Here is a 22428-nt window from a genome sequence, read left to right as displayed (position 1 = left end):
CCACGGGTGCGTGGGTATCGTGGTCTCACAGACAGAAGCAAACGTGAAAGACCATGGGGCTGGTGGTTAGTTTTAGTCAGGGCAAGGTAGAAAGCTCTTGCAGGCACAAAGGCACGCAGAGCAAATACACGCTGGCGTGGAAAGGAGAAGCGCTGAATGCCTCGAGCAGAGGAACCCAGATGAAGCACGGCCGTGGGTGGCACAGACAAACGCCTCACTGGACGTAGCACCAACGAGCGTTTACAGTGCCATTGGTGTTTATAGGCATTTACAGTGCCATTGGCTGCTAATTTTCCTACGTGCAAATTCCCCACCCGTGAGCACAGTCTTAGCAGGCTCTGTCCATAAACCCAGTATTTAAGCTGTGCTAGAATATCGTAAGGCAAAGGACTTCTTTGGTTGTCATAACTGTATTTACCTATACCACTCTAAATAACTACTTTAGGGTTACTCAAATTTAATTTTTTGTTGGGGCTTTTTTTGCTTTTGATTTGTTCTAGAATAGAAAATCTCTGCAGATTTACAGCAAAAAATGTGGCAATGTCCTTGCTCACTTTGCGTCCCGTCAGACGGTGCAGGCACAACACCCCAGTTGTTTCACGCCCACTCAGGCAGGGCTTTAAACCGTTGCTTGCTTCTCTCCAACTTGCCCGCTCATGAGCCAAGGAAAGAAAAGGGTGGGCAGGTCACCAGGAGCCGGGGTTGCGACTGAAATCCTGTTGATGTTAATACAAAGGTACAGGGAGAAGGTGTCCACTTTCAGATTGTCGGGAAGTTTGGTGATGGCAGGCACAAAGAACTTTTCTGGAGCATTGGTTAATGCATCCGCTGTACCTCTGGGAAGCTATCAAAGAAACAGCAGGCTTTGCAGGATCCTGCCTGTTTGGTCAGTTGCCCAAGCATGGATACGAAAGCCGTCTCACGAAAATAATCTGTCCTTTACACTGCCAGACCTGACTGATGCCTGTTGTCGATGCTCCTACCTCTGTAATTGTCAAGGGAGCTTTTTTCACGTGGGCTTCTGTTTGTATTCCTAATTGAGTTCCAATTCTTTATACAGCTAATTCTTCTTATTAGTCTGATTAACTTTGGTGGGCCAGCTCACACAAAGGGAAACGTGTGTGCGGAAGGATTTGCAGGATCAGATCTTGAGTAATCAGCATGGTATTCTGCTACCTAAAAGCACAGTAATGATTTCTTAGCTGACTTTATGCGCTCATTCCATGTTCCTTGATAAATCCTGAGCCTCTCTTGCTGGTTTGTTCTGTCTGCCCCCAAAAGCGTATTGCCTTTGTTTCGGATGTCTTTTTAGCTGTCGTTTTAGCCCGCTGAGCTCAAGCAAACAAGCAAGGTAAAAAGCAGTGATGCAAACTTGTGACACTTTAATAGATGCTCATCACCCACTGAGGTAGCATTATAATTGGTTTTAAGATGCCGCTCCCTTCAATTACAGCCATAAATGCAGGTCAGCTGCAACGCATTGGACGCATTAGGTTAAGAACAGGAAAGACTGTTTAAAGGCACATAATTTTGTTTTGCTTTTTTACAGAGTCCCAATTTGTCATTCTTCAAGGTACAGTTTTTGTTTCCCATGACTCATCGCTAATACCCTTGCTTAAAGCAAACAGTTCCGAGGATGTTCCCTTGTGTTTTGCATTTTTTTGGTACAGTCTCAGCTGTGTTGGGCATTAGCAAGCTTTCTTGTGAACCATGACCACTATTTTGCTATTAAACTTTTTAAAAGGCTGGGGTCTATCATTCCTATAGTGAAGTGCTGAACGTAGAGGTGGTGGGGGGAAAGCATCGTTACTAAATCCGTTCCAAACAGAGTATCTCACAGAGCTTTGCTGTACCCGTTTCTATCAGAAATCAGTTATGAATTCTGAAACTATTTTATTTTACTGATTACGTGCCCTCAGTACACTCTGTTCGTTTAGTTGGTCTTACTTCCATTTCTGCATACAAAATACATTTCAATACCCTAAGCAAATTCAGTGGTATTTTCAATTTCTCCTTACAAAAGCCCATCGATTTTATATGCATCTTTGTTTTCTGCATCAGTCCCACACGGATGCGTCCTCTGGGCTTTAAAACGGATCCTGCTATGACACTGTTGTGCAGCTTACCCAGACAGTTTTTCTCTGTTACTTGACATCTGTGTCTGATGTATTTTCAGTTGCAGGACCAACTATATTGGATTTAGTCACTAGCACAGTGACGGACTGAATCAGCAGCCCGGTTGGTTATGGCTATTCTGATTTTCTGTATCACTTGTTCCATTTAAACCGTAGCATGTTACATGGAAAAGTCAGGTTACTTTCTGTATTCAGAAGAGGTCTTTTTCTTCCTTTCTCTTCTGGTGCAAGAATGTAAAGGCGGTGATTCTACTCGGTTGACAGATCTCGTGGCTACGTTTCTGCCGTCAGAAGCAATCCCTCCGCTCATCACAGGCGCCTTAATTTCGGAAGGCTTTCAGACAGAGAGAGATGAGGTGCGTCTGCGCTCCAGCGTTTAACCGCGCCGTGAGTTTCACGCCTGCAGGGGTGGGGTACAGCCCTTCGCCCGTGCCTGCGTGGAGCATCGTCCTGCTTCTTTCGACCTCACTTCCACCTGCTGTCCCGCAGCCTCTCCCCCTCCCCGCCCCCGCGAACACGGCCGCCCAGCCCGGCCTCACACACCGGCGGGCGCCGACGACGACGAGGGGGAGCGGGGGGGCACCGCCTTACGCCCCCAATTCCCTAATGCGGCGGGGGAGCCCTTCGCTCCTTCCCCGGCCTGCAGGGACGGGGCGGGGGGGGGGGGAGGGGAGGGGGGGATCCCGGCTGCCGCGGCCGGGGCGAGCAGCGGCCGCTGGGTGGCAACCGCCGCCCGCCGGGGAGGCGCCGCCGGCGGGGAACGGGGCTGGCGGCCCCCGCTCCGCTCCGCACCGCACCGCTCCGCACCGCCCCGCACCGCACCGCCCCCCCAGCCCCGGGCAGCGGCAGCATCGCTGCTTTCGGGGGCGTCTGCGTTGTGCTCGGCTCCCCGACGGGGAGGGGAGAAGAGAGCTGGCAGGGAGGTGGGAAAATGCTGTCGCTGGGTACGGAGCCGAGCGCCTTCCTCCCCTGCCCCCCTCTAAATGAAGAGAGGCCAGAAGGATTAAACATCCTGAACGCCTCTTCGGGTGGCTGGAAAGGTGCTGGTGTGTACACGTTAGAGACACATTCCTCGGTGCGGCCTGGAAGCAAATCCCTCCATCACGCATGGCACAAGCGAGCTCCATTGGTGCACGGGGAATCCTTCCCCTTGGGATGCCAGGGCCCCCCTTCTGCTGGATGGAGCAAAAGCCGATCACCCTCCCCGCTCCGGTGCGTGTTCCTCAAGCAGGGGAGCTGCCAGCCTGTCAACCCCGCGCAACGGGGCGGTGGGGGAAGGAAAGGTGACCCTGAAAACGGAGGTGCAGAGGGCAGCGTGCATTCCCCCTGTCCCTTGTCAAAACTAGCTCACGTTCACAGCTTAATTCATGCCTTGTCTTCCTTTTAGGTTCAGAGTAGTTTATCTATGAGATTATCATCCCAGTCACCCTCAGACGGACAACAATTGAGAGAATTTATCAAACTTCGCATTTTCCCCCTCATACGAAGCAGCGAAAGGTGCCGAGTACCTCCTGCTCCCGTTTCTCTGGGCTTTACCCGGGGGCGGCTCCCCATCGCAGCCGGGGCCGCCCCAGCATCGCTCGTCCCTGCCCTGCGGCCGCTTGTCGGGGTGGCGGGGGGCTGAGCCATCGCTACTTCCCAGCCCTGCGGGTTTAACCTACTTTGAAGGTTAACTCTGCTTCTTTGGGCAAGCTCCAGGTTAATCTCATCGCCAAGCACTTCAGTTCCCCCCTCCTCAATCTAAAAAGCGTTCAGGCCGGGCGGGGGGACAGCTCAGAGTCTCGTTTCTGCACAAAGTCCCCAAATCCAGCTCCCCCGCCTGTCCCACGGGCACGCCTGAAGACCGGCGGGGCGGCCTGCGCGGAGCAGGTGTGCGGGGACCCGCACCGCCGGGGCTGCCGCCGGGGGGGCACCGCGGAGGCGGCCCCCGGCCCCGCAGGGGCTCCGCGACCCCCGCCTGCAGCCCCCGCCCGCCCACCTCGGGCCACTTTGCTTTTCAAAAGGCCGATTCGGGCTTTTTTCTCCTCTCCACCCCCCCCCCCCCCCGTTTTATTTTACGTTTCAATTATTATTTTTGTAAATAAATCCGCGCAGCTGCAGCAGCCTCACTCCTCCCGCACGGCGCGGAGCGGGGCGCTGCCTCCCCGCCGCCCTCCCGGCCTCCGCCGCCCGCTTCCTCCGCGCCGGCGGAGGCGGAGGGGGAGGCGGCGGAGGGCGGGCGCGGCGCGGGCCGCCAGCAGCAGCAGCCGGAGCAGCAGCCGCCGCCGCCGCCGCATCCCGAGTGCCGCCCCTCCGCGCCGCGCCGCTCCGCGCCGCTCCGCCCCGCCGCCGCCCCGCCGCCGGCCCCAGGCCCGGGCCGCGATGGAGGGCGGGCCCGGGCTGCGCGGGGCTGCTCGCCTCGCCTCCCCCCGCCGCCTTTTTTTTTTTTTTTTTTTTTAGCACCCCCCCTCCCCATTTCCCCCTTTTCTTGAATGAAGCGTGAGGCGGAGCTCTAGGAAACCGCCGCGCCCGGCTGCGCCGAGCGGGGCCGGGGCCGGAGCCTCCCCCTCGGGCTCCGCTCCTCCCCGCCTCTCCCCGCCCCCGCCGCGCCGCTCCGCTCCGCTCCCCCCCGCCGCCGCCGCCGCCGCCGCCGGGAGAGCTCCCCGCCCGCGCCCGCCGCCGCCTCCGCCGCCGCCGCTCGGAGCCGCCGCCGCCGCCCGGAGCCGCCCGGAGCCGCCGCCGCCGCCGCCGGCAGCAGCAGCGCGGAGCGCCCGGAGGAGCCGCCCGGAGGCGGCGGGGTGCGCGGGGCTGCGCGGGCGGGCGGGCGGGCGGGCGGGCAGCGGCGCCGCGGCCGCGGTCCCCATCGGCACCGGTCACTCCGCACACGCGCCCCCTCCGCGCCCCGCCGCGGCAGCGCCGCGGGCTCTTCCTCCTCCGATACAAAGCTGCTCGGGAAATGGCTTTTCTCCCCGGAGCCACAGTCAAAAGCAATTTGCCTTCTGTGTTTTTATTTTTATTTTTTATTACCGTTTTTACGCTCTTCCTTGTCAAAAAGAATTAATTGCCTAAATACATTTTTTCCTTTTTTTTTTTTTGGTGTGTGCGTGCGTGTGTGTGGAAGCACCGGGCTCCTGCGATCGGTGTCTGAATGAAACTACGTAAATGCCTATGTCTGTACGTTGCACTGGAGGGAAAAACGGAGCACTTCTGCGAGAGCTTGGATTCAAATGTGGTTCATCTGGTCTCCAGGATTTTCCGTCTCTTTGGGGTTGTTCGCCTTCCCGGGCTGCGAGGCGGGATTTTCTGAGCTTTGACACATCTTTGGAGATGTCTGTTAAACAGGAGTCTGGGAAAAAACATTTGAAGTCGTAGAGATTTTTTGGTTTTTTTTTTTTTTTGTCCCTTTCCCGTCCCCTTGGTGACTTGAAGCATCAAAGCGGCCAGAACTTAACGTTTCTGAAGACTTGTGATGTTTGGGTTTTGCTGTTGCTATTTTTTTTTTTAGAGGAAACTTGACAGAGGAACATATTTATAGTCCAAGTAAGTACTTTACAGAGGAAATTTAGTTTGTGTAACTTAACAAGAAAAAAAAAAAAAGCAGTGTCGAGGTTTCTAGCTTAAGGTGCGTTGGATTAACGTTCACCCAAGGCTGTTTAGCAAATCGTATTGAATTGCAGTTTTTACGGTGTGTGTTCGTCCGCTCCTGCGTGTCCGTGGTAGTTCAGCACCTAGGGGAAAATGCACCTGATTTTGAATCGGTATAATATTTTTTAAGATGTATTTCAACACCGAGGAGGAAACGGTCCTAAAGTAAATTTATAATAAGTAATAAATGTGCACCTGGAAGTAAAGTATTTACAGCATTTTAATCCCTATTTATACCGTGCATCTCAAACCAAGGAGGAAACACTGAGAAGACAAAAGTACCTCCGAGACCTTGAGAACTCCCCCACACCACCATGAATGAAACCGTGCCCGAAACAGTAACTGGATTATAATTTTTGGTGTTATTAATTTTATTATTATTGGCTGCTTTACTTTTTTGGGTTCATCCTGCTCCTCTTCTTCCTCTCTCCCTTCCTCTTGCTGCTTCCTCTTGGGAATTATGGCTCATCCGGGGAGAAGAGGCTACGATAACCGGGAGATAGTGCTGAAGTACATCCACTATAAACTCTCGCAGAGGGGATACGACTGGGCTGCCGGCGAGGGCAGGGCACCCCTGCCTCCAGGTCTCTCTCCTCCTGCTGCTGCTGCGGTTGCTGCTGCTGCTGCTGCTGCTGGGACTTCCTCTGATCACACTGGGCTGGTGTCTCCGCACCCCGAGCCCCCCGGCTCGGCTGCTGCTAGCCACGCGCCCCCGGCCGAGGGGCTGCTCCCCGCGCCCCAGGTCGTCCACCTCGCCCTGCGCCAGGCGGGGGACGAGTTCTCCCGCCGCTACCAGAGGGACTTTGCACAAATGTCCGGCCAGCTGCACCTGACGCCCTTCACGGCCAGGGGCCGCTTCGTGGCGGTGGTGGAGGAGCTCTTCCGAGACGGGGTTAACTGGGGCAGGATCGTGGCCTTCTTCGAGTTCGGCGGTGTGATGTGCGTGGAGAGCGTCAACCGGGAGATGTCTTCCCTCGTGGACAGCATCGCCGCCTGGATGACCGAGTACCTGAACCGGCACCTGCACAACTGGATCCAGGACAACGGAGGCTGGGTACGTCCCCCGATCCCTTGTTCCCTCTCCCGCCTCTGGCCCGCAGCTGGTGGGGCTCCGGGGGGCGGCAGGGGCAGCGCCCGGCGGGTTGCGCTCGCGGTGCGGGGAGCAGAAGGTTTGCCTGGGGGGCGGCTGCGCTGGCCTGTGCCGAAGCAGCGTAGGCCTTTTGCCAGCTGTCGAGTTTCAACTCGTTGCGGGGTTCCAGCGGAGCAGTTTGGGATGGGGGGAGCAGCTACAGCTCGGGAGCGAAAAGGATGAGCGAGGTATCCTCTTCATTGGCAGTCTCCGCTCTCCTGCCTCCGTTGACCCTCGCCTGCTGGCAGCAGCAGCCCCGGCCAAGGCAGGGTCCCGCAGCAGGGTAGGAAGGGGCGGCAGAGGCGCCCGGCCGGCTGGCAGGGACAGGCACGTCGCGGCAGGGCAGCGGCGCAGGGGCAGGGAGAACGGGGCAGGGGGCAACAGGGACCGCGTGGGTGCGGGCGCCCCTGCCCCTCAGGGGCGAGGCGCCAGGCAGGAGCACGGGAGCCCCGCGCTACAGGCGAGCAGGTGTTCGTCGGTGCCAGCGCCTACAGCTGCGGTGGCAACGGGGTTTCACGGTATAGGATACGTCTAGTGTGAAAAGTCTGTCTTTGTCTCGAGATGAAACAAAGGTGCCAGGAGCCGTCTTCGTGGGATTGTTCTGGAAAATGAGTATTTGTTGTGACCTAATGGGTGACTGTGTTACTGGGGTAGAAATCACCTCTGGCCGGGGCTGGCTTCAGCATCATCCAGAGAGGGACGAATTCCATTTGTGGAAAATGGACAGCTTTTACACTGGTAGTAAATCAAAAGCCTTTGCTTTTTCTCCCTCTCTCTTTCCAAAATAAATAACCACATTGAAATTGGAAGGGTATCTCTTTCCTTTTTTCCTGTATTAATTGATATACTGTAACAAAATGTGGTCCCAGCCGCTCTCCCGCAAACCAAACCTGTTGTACGTGTCAAGCTTATGATATTAATGCATTGGGGGAAGAAACAGTAGGAGTTATACCGAAGAAGAAACTTTACATATGGGCTGAGAGCTGGCGTAAATCACCTAGAAAGAAATGGAGGTTGGCTAGGTAAGAGACCGGCAATTTCAGGTCCGGTCCCCTGTGAAATGCAGGCAGAGAGCTGACTCAGTTACACAGCACACCTTTAAGAGGCGTGTGTAAAGGATTGTAAAGTACAGTGGATGTTTCCCAGTTAACATGGTTTGCAAGCCTAATGTTTGTGAAGCGTTACCACATTAGATTCTCAGCACTGGGTCTCCTGCGAAGTCAGCGTTAGGCTCAGTAACGTGCTGCCCGCATTGACCGTCTCTGTTAAAAGGTGGAGATGCTGCCTGCCTCCTGCTGCACACCTGGCTAAAGGGTATATGTGCCTGGGGATCCAGAGGACACCCACGTGCTGCCTTAACGGAGGGAGTAAGGCTTTGGGGCCCTTTTCTCAGCAGGAATCCACGTTGCGCACCTCCCAGAGGAGTGCTGCGCATCCCTGGCTCCAAGTCATGCTTCCACCAAGAAGAAAAAAAATTCAAGATTCACGGGGTCAGAAGGGGGAGCAAAAAATGTGTGTGCGTGCATGTGTGTGTCTGTGTATTTGTATACATATATATGTATATACAAATATGCATACGTATACAGATGCACACACATACACATACACACACACACACACACACATAAAATGACTCCAGCGCTTAGCAGTTGGGACCACACTTAGGAGAGGGAGACCTATCCCCTGATCTTCTGTTTCATGGATCACTAGAGAGGGTTTGTCAGTGGTTTTTTGTTTGTTTGTTTGTTTTCACAAAACAGATAACTGGGGGGAAAAAATCTGCAAACAGTTCAGGCTTTTGGAGACCACGGCTGGTTAAAAGACGAGCAGCTAAAGGGTTAGGGATTTTGCGATTGCACTTCTGGGCTGGGATGCCTAACTTGTGCGTAAGTCCCTCCTCAGGCTGGAAGCCCGTTTGCGGAGCTGGGGCCCTCGGTTCGCTCCAGAGCCAGTGAAGTCATTCTGTTGACTCCAGTCAGCTTTGGATCAAATCCGTAAGCATGCTGGAGATGTATTGTCTTGCGGGTGTATTGTGTAAAGAGAAACACAAATAATGAATAAAACCGAGAATGTGAAAAGACAGGTGTTACCAAGCGTGATTGGCCATATGAAGCGAGTGCTGGAGCTGTTTCTCGACGGTTAGAAATGCAAGAAACTCAGACCATGAAAACTGACTGCCTTTAAAAGGAAAAGATGCTGCTAATCGATAGCCATTTAGTTGTTTATTGAGGTTTCCTATAAACAAAAACTCCAGAGTTTAGATGCATGTGATGCCATTTACTGCCGCATGTTATTTGTAATGTACACATGGAAGAAGATGTGCAAAATATTACCCCAGGGTGGCTTTTGCCTGTCTGTCTGGTAAATGGCTGCTACCTTTGAGCCGTGGGATTATTAAACACAGGCAAAACCTTCTAGCTGGTTACAAAGAGAAAAGACTAACATGAAGTTGCAAACACAGCTTTTAGGATCCTCTCTTCAGACAGACGAAATGAAGGATGGCATGGGGCAGTGGATTTTTCTTTTTTTCTTTTTCTAGCTTTCAGGATCTGTCAATGGAAAAGCATACATTAATATATGCACTCGGTCTTCAGCTTGGCGCTTGTACCATACCCCTTATTAAGGTATGACCTTATTAAAGCATCATAAATGGCTCTTGCGAAGTAGCTGATCACCTTGTAGGCGGTGATGCTTTGTGGGACCTCAGCACAGCTGCGTGCAAGATCTCCCTGTCACGCGGGTTCCTGCAACAAGTGGGAGCACCGGCTGTTGTAGCCTTCTCCTCCGTCACGTTGCAGCTCCCCGGTGTGTTGCGGAGCGGTGAGTTTATTAGAGGCTGTGTAGTAGTAGAGAAGAGAGCATTGGAGTTAGTCATGAGCGTATGTTACACAGTGAGTAAGTTGGACAGCATCGTGCTTTGAGTCTATTGTCCTACACTCAGGCCTGAAGTTCGGTTGGAATGTCTTTCTTATTTATCTTTCTTTTCTATCGGTTTTATAAGTTGACAATGTCTTTTCAGGACATGAATTGTTTGTATTGCAAGGAAAAGCAGTGTATCGAAGGGCAGGTTGGAAGGGGATATAGCTGGTGAAGTATAAATCGTAGGCACTAGACATCGCTGTTAATGGTGTCTGGCGATTGTTAATACCCTTACAATACACAGCATCATGGGTTTGTTTGAAACTTAGAAAAAGCAACAGATGGGGACTGCCTGCATGGAGGCTGTATTATTAGCTTGTGGTTCTGGTGGCAAATAAATGCAGCTCTCGAAGATTTTCACATAGGCCAGGATACCGCAATATTGTACTTTGGCCTGATAACATCTTAATTGTGTTACAAAAGAAATAAGAGGAGAACCAGTTCATCTCTGCAATTTCATGGTACTTGGTATAATGTATGCTTTCTGATTGACAGCTTAATGGCTTCATTTCGTTTTTTAGAGCCTGGTGTTTGAGCTGCAGAAGGACTGGCTTGGCAGCGGGCTGTCGCACTTGGCGACTTTTGACTTTGACATAGGGAGCATTGAAGTGATGCAGCCGGTGCGGGGGAGATAACTGTGCTTGTCTTGCAGTGATGGGTTCCCGCTTTGAGCCCACAACCTAACGTACGTGGGAGCCATGCTCAGCTCTGGGCGCTTCTAGTCCAACATATGGCTTCCTCCCCGAGCTGTTCAAGAAAAAGCGGGAGCATGAGAGCTACAGAAGGAGACACAGGCACCATCGTATGTGTGTAGATGAGTACGTTTTTGATGTAAAGAATGTAAAGAAGCCCAGGTGGGAGAAGCAGCATCATGTTGAAAATTCAGCCAAGAAAGCATCATTTTAAATTACAATATTTACATTTGAACCAGGAATGTGACGGTCGTGTGTTTTCATCCGATTCTGTTCTTCTATTGTGGTGCTTTATTCTGTTCGAGAATTAAGGCCAGATGTGGGGAAGGATTTAGATGTCTGAAGTGGACCGTAGGTGGAACGTAAGCCCTTGCATCCTCTGAGTGCCTGCCTAGCCAGAACGGTGGCAGAAGCCCCTGGCTTCTCGCCCAAGCCAGCCAGGAGCTGCTCCTGCCTTGAGAGAAGGGAGCCGCTCAGCATGCGGTGGGGGACATCGTTCCCAAGAACCTCCATGTCCCGAAGCCGGCAGGCGTCCTCTGGCCCAGCCGCTGTCACTCACGTGCCATCCTCACGCAGAAATGCCACCGGGCAGAAGCCCCCGCGTTTCCTGGCAGCTCCTTGGTTAAGGCCTCTCCCACGATAATGGGAGGGTTGCCTACGAGACCTTCTCCAGCCTGGCAGGGGGGGTATACACCCGCATCTCTGACATCTCAGGAGGCTTCGCCTGCCAGATGGCTGCTGGTTTTGCGGAGGTGTCCTCCCCTTTGGCAACAGGGCTCCTCCTCCTTCTGCAGGGGTGAGATTTCATTTGGTGGAGGAGGGAGAACCGGGGTCTCTAATTCCTGCTCTCTGATGTGTTTTCTCAGGTGGCTGTTGACAGCCAAATGAATAAATGCTTCTTGGACCAGCAACTAGACCCCAGGTTTCCCTTCTACTGGGTTGACTGCCCTAATCACTGAGCTTCCTCTTTTTTTTCTTTTTCTTTTTTTTTTTTTTTTTTTTTTTTTGCCTAGTAAATCATTAATTCTCTTTGCTCGGTGGCACGCCTTGGAAAGGAGGCGTGGCGAGTCGCTGTGCCTCGCAGTGGTCCATAGCCCCCTCATCTAGGTGAGGGACAGCAGATGCATCTGTCTCTGGGACAGCGCTAGCGGTCGTGGATGTGGGTGTGACGCAGGGGCCTTCCCGTGCTCGCGTGTGAGGCGCCGACCGAAATCTCCCCTTTCGGGCTCTGGAGCTGCCCTCCCAGCAGCTCAGCCAGGCACCCGCCTGGGCAGCACGTTGCTTCTCTTGCAAGTCCCAAGCAAAAGCTTCTTGCTCGTCCGGCACGGGATGGTGCCTTGCTTGGAGCTGGATGCCCCGTGCTGGAGCAGAGGCGCTTTGAGTTTTTTTTTTTGGCGGTGACATGCGGCCTTGTAACGACTCAATCCCCAGCGGGGCTAACCCCAAGTCACTGTTTGACTGGTAAAAGGAAACTATCTGAAATCCACTCAGTTAAATAAATGAATTGGCAGTTTCAAGTGTTACACCTTCTAGGTCCTTTGCCAGTTTTTGTGGCTTTGTGGGTTTATAATCGAATTCTCAAAATATTATCAAAATATTTTTCTTTTTGCTGTTGCTGAAGAGCGAGAAATTCGTTCTGCGGAGGATCTGTGCCGAAGCAAGGAGTGGAAGAGCTGGGGCAGAAAGAGAAAATGATTGTGGTTCTCTAGTCCCTTTCATTTATAATAGCTTTCTCTGTAACTTGCAACAACGTTAGGTTGCGTATTTTCTCAGAAGTCTCGTCTTATCTTTTCTCTCTTTTCTTTTTTTTTTTTTTAATTTAAATATATGTATTGACCGTGACCTTTAAACTTTCAGAACCAGGGGTCTCGGTTATGGAGATGATGTCATTTGCCTTGATCTTGCAAAGAACCATAAAGTTCAAACAGCAATCCTATTAAAAAGTTTTACTTTACTTTCAATATTGAGAAAGAAGTTAGTTCTGTGCCTTCATTAACACAGGCCTCTCTCAAGCTGCTGCGTGAGCTCTGCTGGGCAGTAAGTAGCTTAGTTTTTCGAGTATGTAGCTTGAAATTCTGAGTCGGTAATCCACGAAGAAAATCCAGTTGAATTTTTCTGCCAAGGCACAAGCGGTTCTCCGATGGCAAAGCACAGCTCTAGCAGGAGAATCACAAGACCTATGCAATGATGTGTGAAATTGCATGTGGAGCAGAAGCGTTTTCTCAGCGGCCAGATACCAGGGCCCGGGCTTCCGAAGGGAGCACGGGAACTTTGTACTGCGTCGCCAGCAAACATTAAGCCCTTGTGCCCGATGCAGACGTCCTTGACGAGAGGGTCATCTTTCAGTGGGTTGGACCTGGGATAGTGGAGGGAGGTGGATGTCGAAACGGGAGCAGCGCTTGGGTGTCACTCTGAAACCTCCGCTGTGGTTTTGGTCTCGCGTGATGGCTTGTGCCTGGCGCACCGGCGAGCCAGCCTCGTGCTCCGCCATCGCCGCCAAGGGATGCCAGGCCCGGGGCTTGGGGCAGGACTGGCTGAAGTGGCAGCTCTCTGTACGCCGCTCTGCTCGCTAACGCGAGCTGCCAGCAATCTTGCTGTGTTCCTGCTTTCCCTCTCACTCTGCAGCCGCCTTGCTGGGCTAGCCCGTGCTGTTTTAGCACTGCAGCCCTACCCCGGGGCTGCCGGTGGGGCAGCGGGTGCTCGCTCCCAGCCTGGGGTCTGGGCAGCCGCAAACTGGGTCAGCAGCCTTGGCAGTTGAGCAGCCGTAGCTAAAAAACAGCACGATAGGTCTGGTTAAATAACAGCTCTCCTGTGGCAAAGTGAATTTTTATTTTTTGGTTACTGCATTTCCATCCCTTTTAGTGATGGGGGTTACGGTGAAGGGTGCGGCTGGGCAGGGGTGAGCGCGCAGCCGTGCACCCCATGGCGTGCTGGCCAGGCACGCTCCCTGCTCCCATGGCACGCACGCTTGTATTTGGCGGGTGTCTGGTTCTTTGCCTGTTTTGTTTTTCTGCTTCACGGAGGGCTGGCGGTCCTCGTTTTTCTGCAGGCCTTTCTGACCGTCCCTTTCCATCACCGCTGCTGGCGCCAGGCATTGGGCATCGGCCGCGGTTCTGGGTGCTGCAGCCTGGCCATCGGCCGCGGCGTGCGCAGGGTCCAGCCCTTCCCACCTCCCTCCCTGGCCTGTTTTATTTTCCTTCACGTCCTTGGGAGGGTGGAGCCCGGCCCTGTTTGGTTTGTTGGTTTTTTTAAAATAATTTATTTATGAACACCTCATCACTGCTCCCGTACCTGCTGATTTAGTAATAATAATAACACTTGTTACTCGGTGGCAGCAAAATACTGATTATCTCTGAGGGCAGGACTGGCCTGTTTTATTTTCCATTTCATATATAGTAATAGGAGGGATGAAGGTGTGCGGTGCCGTAAATCTTCTCTTCCCCAGCAGGATAACATCCAGGCCTTCTTGGCAAACACGAATGCCGATGACAGATTTGAGGGATTTTTATTTTACTCTGGCTTTCAGTCTCATTAACAATCTGATAGCTTTTTTTCTTTTTTTTTCTTTTTTTGTCTTTTTTTTTTGGCTCCTGAAAGACTATGAAACTGGATAACTTTTCCAAATGCATCTAAAAGGCTGGAATTTATTTTCTGTTATTTTATCCAAAAGTTAGTTTGCTGCCATAATTATTGCATATCGATAGACTTTGCTAAATCCCCCTCGCTGGGAAGTTCCTTGCGGGTTTCTGGATTTTACAGTTAATGAGTAAGAAAACAAATCTGATTTTAGAAGGTGTCGCCATTGACTTCAATAGGAACAGGAAAAGGCACTTAATTGCACAATTGTAGTTATGTTTACTTTGTATATGCGGCAAGAAAAATAAGATCAAATGAAAAAGCCACAGGTTTTCAACTAATAGTGAAAAACAGCCTTTTCTGCAACGCATGGTTAACCTTTGGGAGCTGTTTTCATCGGAGAGCTGTGAGTGGAAGTACTAAGTTGCATTCAGGAAAGGCTTAGGTATTTATAAGGGTAAGGAAAACGTCTATACTTATGTTCAAATAAAATTGCTTGGAAGGGCAGTCATACACCTTGGGGTAAATTTAACATCAGCTGCTGCAGTGAGATCACCAGGTGCCGAGGGTGGACCTTTCTCTGGGGAATGCTATTTCGAAATTATCTATTACATTGCTTCTCCCCCAGAGCACCTGGTGCTGGTCGGTGCCTGGGGATGCTGGGATGGATGCACTGCTGGTCTCATCCATCCGGGGAAAACTCCTTACTTCTGCATGTGTTTTGTAAAGGTAATTGTAAATGTGCTTGTTCTGTTGCTAAGAGCACCTACATCACTGAATTTACTCCTGCCCTGACTGAAGGTCTGTTATGAATTGTCACGTGTAGTTAAAAGAAATGGTCAGCATACATCAGTGCATACATCATTTTATTGCTATTTTATTTTATTGAAGCATAAAAAAGATGATTCCATTTTGTTGATTGAAAGGGCAACTCAGTGGGTTTCGGGGTACTTCAGTGAGTAATTTATGTACATGGGCCAGGTACAATCAAAAAGAAAATGCACCGTTTTTCCCACATGGTGATTGAAAGAGGCTGTCGCGCAGTTGTTGAAGAAAGCAACTGAGAGTCAAAACTTAACTTCCTCTTCTTGGCTCTAGTACTGAGTACACGATAGGATATGGGGCAAATCATTAATATCGCTCTTTTTCAGTTAACCCAGCTATGAAATCGGTGTTCTTGCTAGCTATGCAGCAGACCAGGTCTGGGAAATGTGTTGTTGCCCACCATGCTATCATGAGCTGGGCTGATGTTTTTCAGTTAAAAAAAAGAAGTCATACAAGGTAAAATATTGAACAAAATGTCCGTCGTGGTAATTTGGGGCTTAGAATAAAATTCAAATCTGTAGCATTACGTTTTGTCATTGCTGGAGCTCGCTAGACTGGGAAAGAGCAAAGTGAGTCAGATTATGAAACTACCTGGGGGTGAGATATGAGTGGAGAGAGGAGGTAGAAGAAAGAAAGAAAAAGTTAAATGGAAATCAGGCTCAAACTTTTTCAGCTCCGCTGTTTGGGTGTGTTTAGCAATGCTTGTGATGGAAACAGATTAAACAGATCAGTTTCAGGTGTTGATTTCTAGTTTTTATTTAGGAAAAGGGTGAGCAGTGTGAGAAATGGCAACTGACAATGTTAGTGTTTTCCTTTATGTGTCAGCACAGTTCGGGGGGTGTTTCAAGAAGGAAATTGTCCTTCCTTTTCCATTCCCACCATATGTAAAAGCTGTCTGTGGCACTTCAGGGGAAGGAGCAATAAGCTGCATTACATGCACCTGTAAGAAGTATCTTCGTGGACGTGTATTCTTTTGCTTCCATTCACAAGCTTCATTAAGTGTCCAGATACAGGCAGAAATAGCAATTTAAAAACATTAAAAAAAGAGTCAGTAGTGATCGAGCCTTCGGGCTTGACCATGAGATTGAAGTTAGTTTTAACTATATTGCTGAACTGAGGCGTAGGAGACAAAATTCCTGCTGTGGGCTCTGGAGGGACTTGAGTGAGTCACTGGAAAGTCGGGACAGGACCTTGGACGGGAGGCCGGTGAAATGCCTCCTCTGCGGTATGGGTCAGTTCTGCAGCGTGTCTTCTGCGATGGAATAACTATTGCCAGCTTTGTCTCTAAAGGAAAGAACTCCTTTCTTAAGAATATTCGTCAGACGTTCAGACCGTGTATTATAATATGTAGTAGAGGACCCTATTTCTAATCTTTTTTTCTAGAGAAAAAAGAATTTCAAATAATTCAAAGACAAATTCAAATACGGTAGTAAATGAGTTGGCATTTCCATTAGCAGAATAAGATAGTCAGTGTTGTAGATTAGTAAAATCTGTTGAACTTCTCAAGAAGGTATGCACAGCTCAAGTAAAAAATGACATTAAAAAAACGGAGGTAAAAACTCCCTCGTTCATAACAGAAGCAAATCCTACATTGTGCTCCAAGTGTCTGCAAATTTTAGTTCAGGTTAGACGTATCCAAAGCCCCTCTCCTGAAGTCATCTGGCAAATCACAGTAAATCACGCTGTCTAAATGTCTAATCCCCAGTCTGCTGCTGGATGCAAAAGGTCCCGAATATAACCGAGAAGGAGGCCTAACGCCCATGTTATTTTCAGGTTCCAGCTTGACCTGTTCCTTTCTCTGTTGCCTGGATCTGCAATAAATAGCAGTGCTGCCGTGAAGCCTGGGCGAGGGAAAGGCCTTCCTCCTTGCGGGGCTGGAGTGTGGCAGCGGGATTCACCGGCAACGGAGGAAATAAAACCAGTTGCTTGAAATGTCAGGTGGCAATCATAGGCTGCAAGTAAATGAGCCAGCCTGGAGTCTGTTCAGGCTTCTGCAGTAGCTCACGGCTGTCTGCAAAAAATTCTTGCAGTAGAAAATTCGTGTATTTGGCTCTGGGCTGAATGTGTGAAATCCTTGCCCGGTTGGAGTCAATAGTTTTGTTTTTTTTCCAGTGCGGACGCTAAAAACAGCGGTATCCAGCCTCATATAGCAGTGAGCATGTGGGCAGATCCAAAAAGGGATCTATAAAGTGTCATACAAAGCCTTGGTTGTAGTGGATGGTTGGGCACATCTGTGCAGCGGTGGAAAACTGGAGCGAGGCTGCCTTGGGTTTTGCCTTGAGAGTGCTCCTCAGCTTCCCTAGGCGTCCTCGCTGTGAGGGGAACCTGGCCCAGGGTGCTACAGACATCCCTCCGACAGTGCCTGCGTGGGCCAGGGGAGGTAGTGTCCCAGCAGGACCACAGCGGCTTTCTAGAAATTGGTCCTGTTCAACTTTGGGCAGTGAAGCCGTGCCTCAGCCCCAGGGGCGAGCTGCTGAGCCTCCCTGGTGCTTTAGGACCAGGAGAGGGGGAGCTCCCCGCTTCGCTCTCCAGCCGAGTGGTGGGGAAACCTGTCAAGGTGTCTCTTCATACCTTTTTTCATAGCTGTTGAAGTTGATTGTTTCACAAGGGAATAGTGTCTTTGTTTTGCAAGCAATTGGGGTTTTTTTTCCTTTTTTTTTTTATTATTTCATTTTCTTTTCCCCAGCCCAGCGAGAAGGATGTTTGGGGCATGGTAGCACGCCCCGCAGGCTGGGACTTCTGCGGCAGTTCAATGGGCTGAAGGAAGAGGCAGCACTGGCATGCTGTTAGGCTGCGTAAACGGGCTTAGGGTTTGTTTTAGAAAACTTGCTCTCTTTCTTCCCCCTCTCTGCTCCCTTCTCTCCCCCTTGCAGACACAAATACATCATTCTCACAAACAAAACTGTTTAATTTTAATAACTGGCCTAGAGCTAAAACTGACAGTGGGAGAGGAGCTGTTTGGTTTGCAGTTGCTGACAGCTGGAATAAACTACCTGTTCCCTTGGAAGGGATGGACAGCCAGCTTGTTTGGTTTTGAGGATGCTTTGATCCTTAAAGAAGCTCCTCTCAACAAAAAAAAAATGACTGGAACTGTGGCAGCTTGGTGTTACTGGCTGTTCTTTATACATAAGGCTCTAAGTGTGATGGAGAAACACTGTGTGCAGGCGTCCCTTGTCTCTGTAGTTGAGATCCTTCTGTTGAGAGCAACTCCTCATCGTGAAAGGTCACTGTCACCAGCACCTTGGAGAGACTGAGGGTCCCGCTAAAATAAGTTTCCTGTGATCAGGGTCCCTACCAGGCTGGTTTGACGAGAGCTCTTCGGTATAGCTAAATGGTCTGGGTTCCCAAAACTCTGCCTTGAAGCAATGAGGGCTGGGTGATTAGTTAGATATTAAATAATTTTGCCATGACTAGTTTTACCTCTGGCTCCGTAAGAAAGTCAGCCTTCTTATTTTGCCAGTTCTCAGAAGAAAATGGCAGCACTCCCATTTCCTCTTCTCCTCCCTCAGGGCCTGCCACCCTTTTTATTTTTATTTTTTCCCTCCCAGGGCCATTAGACAACATGCAAATTATTGTTAATAGGGCCAGAACAATACGGCGTTCCCAGTGGGATCATTAGGGTCAAAGCCATCGTGTGCCAGCCCTCAGTGTGATGCTAATTTTGGCCATGTCTGCCCCAGGGTTTGGAGGTCAGGCGGAAGGGGGCCATGAAGCACAGACCTGAGCAGAACCTGTCCTTGCAACCCACCTGCCCCACGGCGGGCTCTGGCTGGGCTGTGCCTGGGGGCTCTCCTGACCCCTTCCCCAGCAAGGCTGGTGCACTACAAGGCACCGGCTCCTTGCTCTCTCTCTCCTGTAACCTCATCAGAGGTCCCCCGGAGGAAACAAGTCCTCCCCTGGGCAGAGACCTTGCAGACAGCTTCACTCCCTCCCTTCCCCTGCTGCTCCAGAGAGGTAGCTTGGCGCTTGAGAAATGAGAAAGCATTGCGTGGCTCATTTTGACGTGAGCTCCCACTTGAAATACGGGGATGCCCGGTAGCAAGAGGGTGGCCACGGGGCTAGGCTTGCCAAATGGCCGCTGGCAGCCCTCACCCACTCTGAGCTTTGGTGCAGAGTCTCCAGAGGACAGAGACAGGTTGGGGGAGACGTGGAGTGGATGCTCTACCCCCACATCTCCCTCCTCTTCCCCAGACCCTTCCTCCTGGAAACCCTTGAGAATCCTCCCGCGGAGGGACATGAGGGCAATGAATGTTTTAGCATTAGCTGTATAAACTACATGGACTGTCTGCCACAGCTCAAGGAAGGAGGGGGATTGCCTTCAGACCTTGGCCTTGGACTAGTTTCTGTCTCTGCCTTTGCTTCAAAATCATGGGATTTTGTCAAGGGGGTTGTTGGGGAGGGGGATTAGGGCATTTGCAAGGCTCCTTTTGTAACACCTTTTACAGGTAGGCAGCTGTAACTATATTTAAAAGTGAATATAGGGGAGGAAAGAGAAATGTACCTCCAACATCACTGACTGAAGTAAAAGTAGGGTACGCTGGATGTCTCTGTCAAGACTGGGGTTGTGAATTCCCTATTTCTCCTACAAGACTTGCTGTGGGGTGGTTACCCCTGCCACAGGGCAGGGGCTGAAATCCCTGCCTTGCTTGCACTTTGGAAATGGCAAGTCCCTGATGTCATACCTTCACCCCAGGTTTTGGTGGATGAACAAAAGGAATGCTTTGGATTTTATAAAATATTTCAAGTAGTGGTTTGGGTCTTTTTTTTTTTTTCCCCCTCTTTTTGACCTTGCCAGGGATTCTGCTAGCTCCCCAGTGCTGCGAACCCCGATGTGCTTACCTTTAAGAGGTAGCAGTAGCCTCACTGAAGTCCCTGACTTCCAGGGAAGCAGGATGAGAGGGCTGAAGCAGAAAGTGAAACTCTCTAAACCAAAAAATGCAACAGAGCAGCCTTCTTTCATTTTCCCAACTGAGCATAATGCAAAAAGTAAACAGTTGGCACAGATGACTAATGCAGGTTTGCCAGGGGGTTGATCAAAAACACGCCGAATTCAGCAGTATGTTTTGCACGAAGTTCAATGGGGTTTTGCATCAGACCCGTAGCAAGGTAGGCAAGAATATTTTTTGAAACAAAAATGTCATTTAAAAAAATGTGGAAAATTCTCCTGTTCTACCTCCTACATGTTTCTATTGTCAAACAGTCACTGATCTTATTTTAGACTTGACCTTCGTGTTCTTTCCACAGCACGCAGGCTGAATGACATGTTATTCAAGTTCTCAGACAATATTATGATATATCTGCTTTTATATTTAGCTGTAACTTTTATTCTCCTTATAAACAAACCCACCTAATACAACCACCACCTATCCAGGGAAAGTATTTCCATTCCCCTCGGTTTAATTTGGACAAATTTGGCATGAAAACATTCAATAGTTCCATAATAACCTTTGCAACAGGATGCCTGCTGTGCTGACATGCAGGTCTAGAGCGACTTGTACCATGTGCCAGGAAATTGCATTCTTAAGAAAAATCTAGACATAAATTCTGAACAATCAACACTTAAATTTTGAAAAGTCTGGCAGCAAGCTGTTATCTGCCTCATGGGTTTTCACTTTAATAGCTTTTTACTTTCTGAGCTCTACCTCTCTGTCCTTTATGCAGGCTGTACGCCTCTGGCCCAAGTCAGCTGAGCTCTGTAAAGTGGAGAGAGGAGGCAATTAGTTGTTTCTCTCTTGTTGTTGTTGTGTGCCTGTGTGCTCCAGCACTGCACCTTGACACAGCGGGGAGGTGATTTCTTACCAGAAGAAAGCAGAGCTTAGCTGGAAGTTATACAAACAAGCATTTAGCTCTCAGTGGGCATGCATGCATGCAACAGGAGCTAGCTGGGTTGCAGGGGAGTTCAGCATCGCCTCGCAACCTGGAGAGCTGGAAAGGGCATGGGAAGAGATGAAGTACCACCAGACCCAACTGTCCTAGATCAGCCGGGGGTGTCCTTCACCCTGGGACAAGCCAGTTTGCTGAAATATGAGGGGACCGAAGAGTAGGCTGACTCCAGGGTGAGAAAAAGCTTTCCCCACCTTGAGGTCTCTGAGCACTTCGATCTTGCTGCTCATCTCATTGGAAGTGGAGCCAGGAAACAGCATCGTGTGGATGCCCATCTTCCAGAACTGCTGCCGGATTGGCTGGAAGGCTCCATGACTCTCAAATGTTCCCGAAACCTGCATTGTTCCTACTTAAGGGAGCAACAGTATGGCTGGAAGACCTTTATGCAACTCTCTGCCAAGACTGTCTAGATGTGCGTCGAGTATTACATCAGCAAAAAAAGGGCAGTTGTAGACAGACACAACTGCATCCGTGAGCTTTGCCACTAGATTGCAAGAAAAACTGACAAAACACATGCGGCTCCTTGAGAAGGAAAAAACCCACTGTTTTTTGTGATGAGTGCAGTAAAGCAACCAGCCAATTTAATCAGCAAAACATTAAACAGGATTCTAGGAGGAGGTGGGGACAGGGAGGGGATGTTCCATGGATATGAACTCAAAGCAAAATGAAGGACTGTGAAACCGTGTGAACTGAACCCCATCAGGGAAGGCTTACTAAAGCTTGAGCCAGGAAAAATTACAGAGCTCTATAAATAGCTAAATTGAAAATTGAATGCATTTGTGTGTGTGTGGATGCACACATCTATCTATGAGGTCATGTGTGTAAAAGAAATACAGTAGTACTTCATGTGTTGGTATTTTTTTAAGTAGTGGAAAATGTTTTAATGATTTTTTTTTTTTTTTTTCCTAGAGACAGTACATTATGTTCTGTCCTTAGGGCCAAAAACACAAAGTGCCTATTTTCATGAGGAATCCTACAGAAGGAGGAAAGGAAAGTATTATGCAGTGTAGCAAGGGTATAGTAGCCATTCCACAGTGATTACACATCCAAGCAAAGCCTGCACTAGAAAACTCAAAAATCTATTAGAAATGGAAAGCAAGATGTGTGAAGTGTTTCCTATTCCCTCCCCACACTTAATGACAACGAAGCAAGCAGGGAGGCAGTCATGCGGTTTAAATTTAACCCCTTGTATTTGATAATAAGACTGTATTTCACTGCCAGGCAGCAATCATGTTATGTACACACTAGATTGAGGACTTCCTCTGCTTATTAATTTTGCTCCCTCAAAACCTTCAGTTATTTTCAGTATGTTAAAATAGTCCAGACACAAACCAGAAGCGACTGGAAGCACTAAATAATGCAGTAGACGTTCAGGAATTAAGGTAGCTGAAGTGAATCCCAGCCTGAACGGCTCCTTAATTAAAATACAAAACTGTTTTTAGTTTTATACCAATAATTTGCGATTCAAAGTCTGACCCTGCTGTTACCTTATAACACTTTTCATTCATCCTGCAATGGTCAACTGATGAATGAAATCAGTCTTCTGAAAAAGAAAAAAAAAAAAAAGGCTCTTTTTCATACAAAATTCAAATGAATTATAGTTGTTCAAGTTGACTTGAGAGCAAGACGCAGTCTGGAGTGTAAT

At 49.8% G+C, this 22428-nt stretch overlaps 1 protein-coding gene across 1 annotated transcript in view; it reads left to right on the top strand.

Moving 5' to 3' along the window:
* The first annotated feature begins 6215 nt into the window (after window positions 1-6215).
* BCL2 (BCL2 apoptosis regulator) overlaps window positions 6216-22428 on the top strand; it is a 90952-nt gene continuing 74739 nt past the window's right edge. The window contains exon 1 of the mRNA XM_082303704.1: window positions 6216-6813. Coding sequence (XP_082159830.1) covers window positions 6220-6813 — 594 coding nt within the window. The 5' untranslated portion in view covers window positions 6216-6219. The remainder of the gene's footprint in view (window positions 6814-22428) is intronic.

This window comes from Platalea leucorodia, assembly GCF_965183815.1.
Source record: "Platalea leucorodia genome assembly, chromosome: 1".
NCBI classification, from domain to species: domain Eukaryota; kingdom Metazoa; phylum Chordata; class Aves; order Pelecaniformes; family Threskiornithidae; genus Platalea; species Platalea leucorodia.
This window is presented reverse-complemented; position numbering and strand designations above follow the sequence as displayed.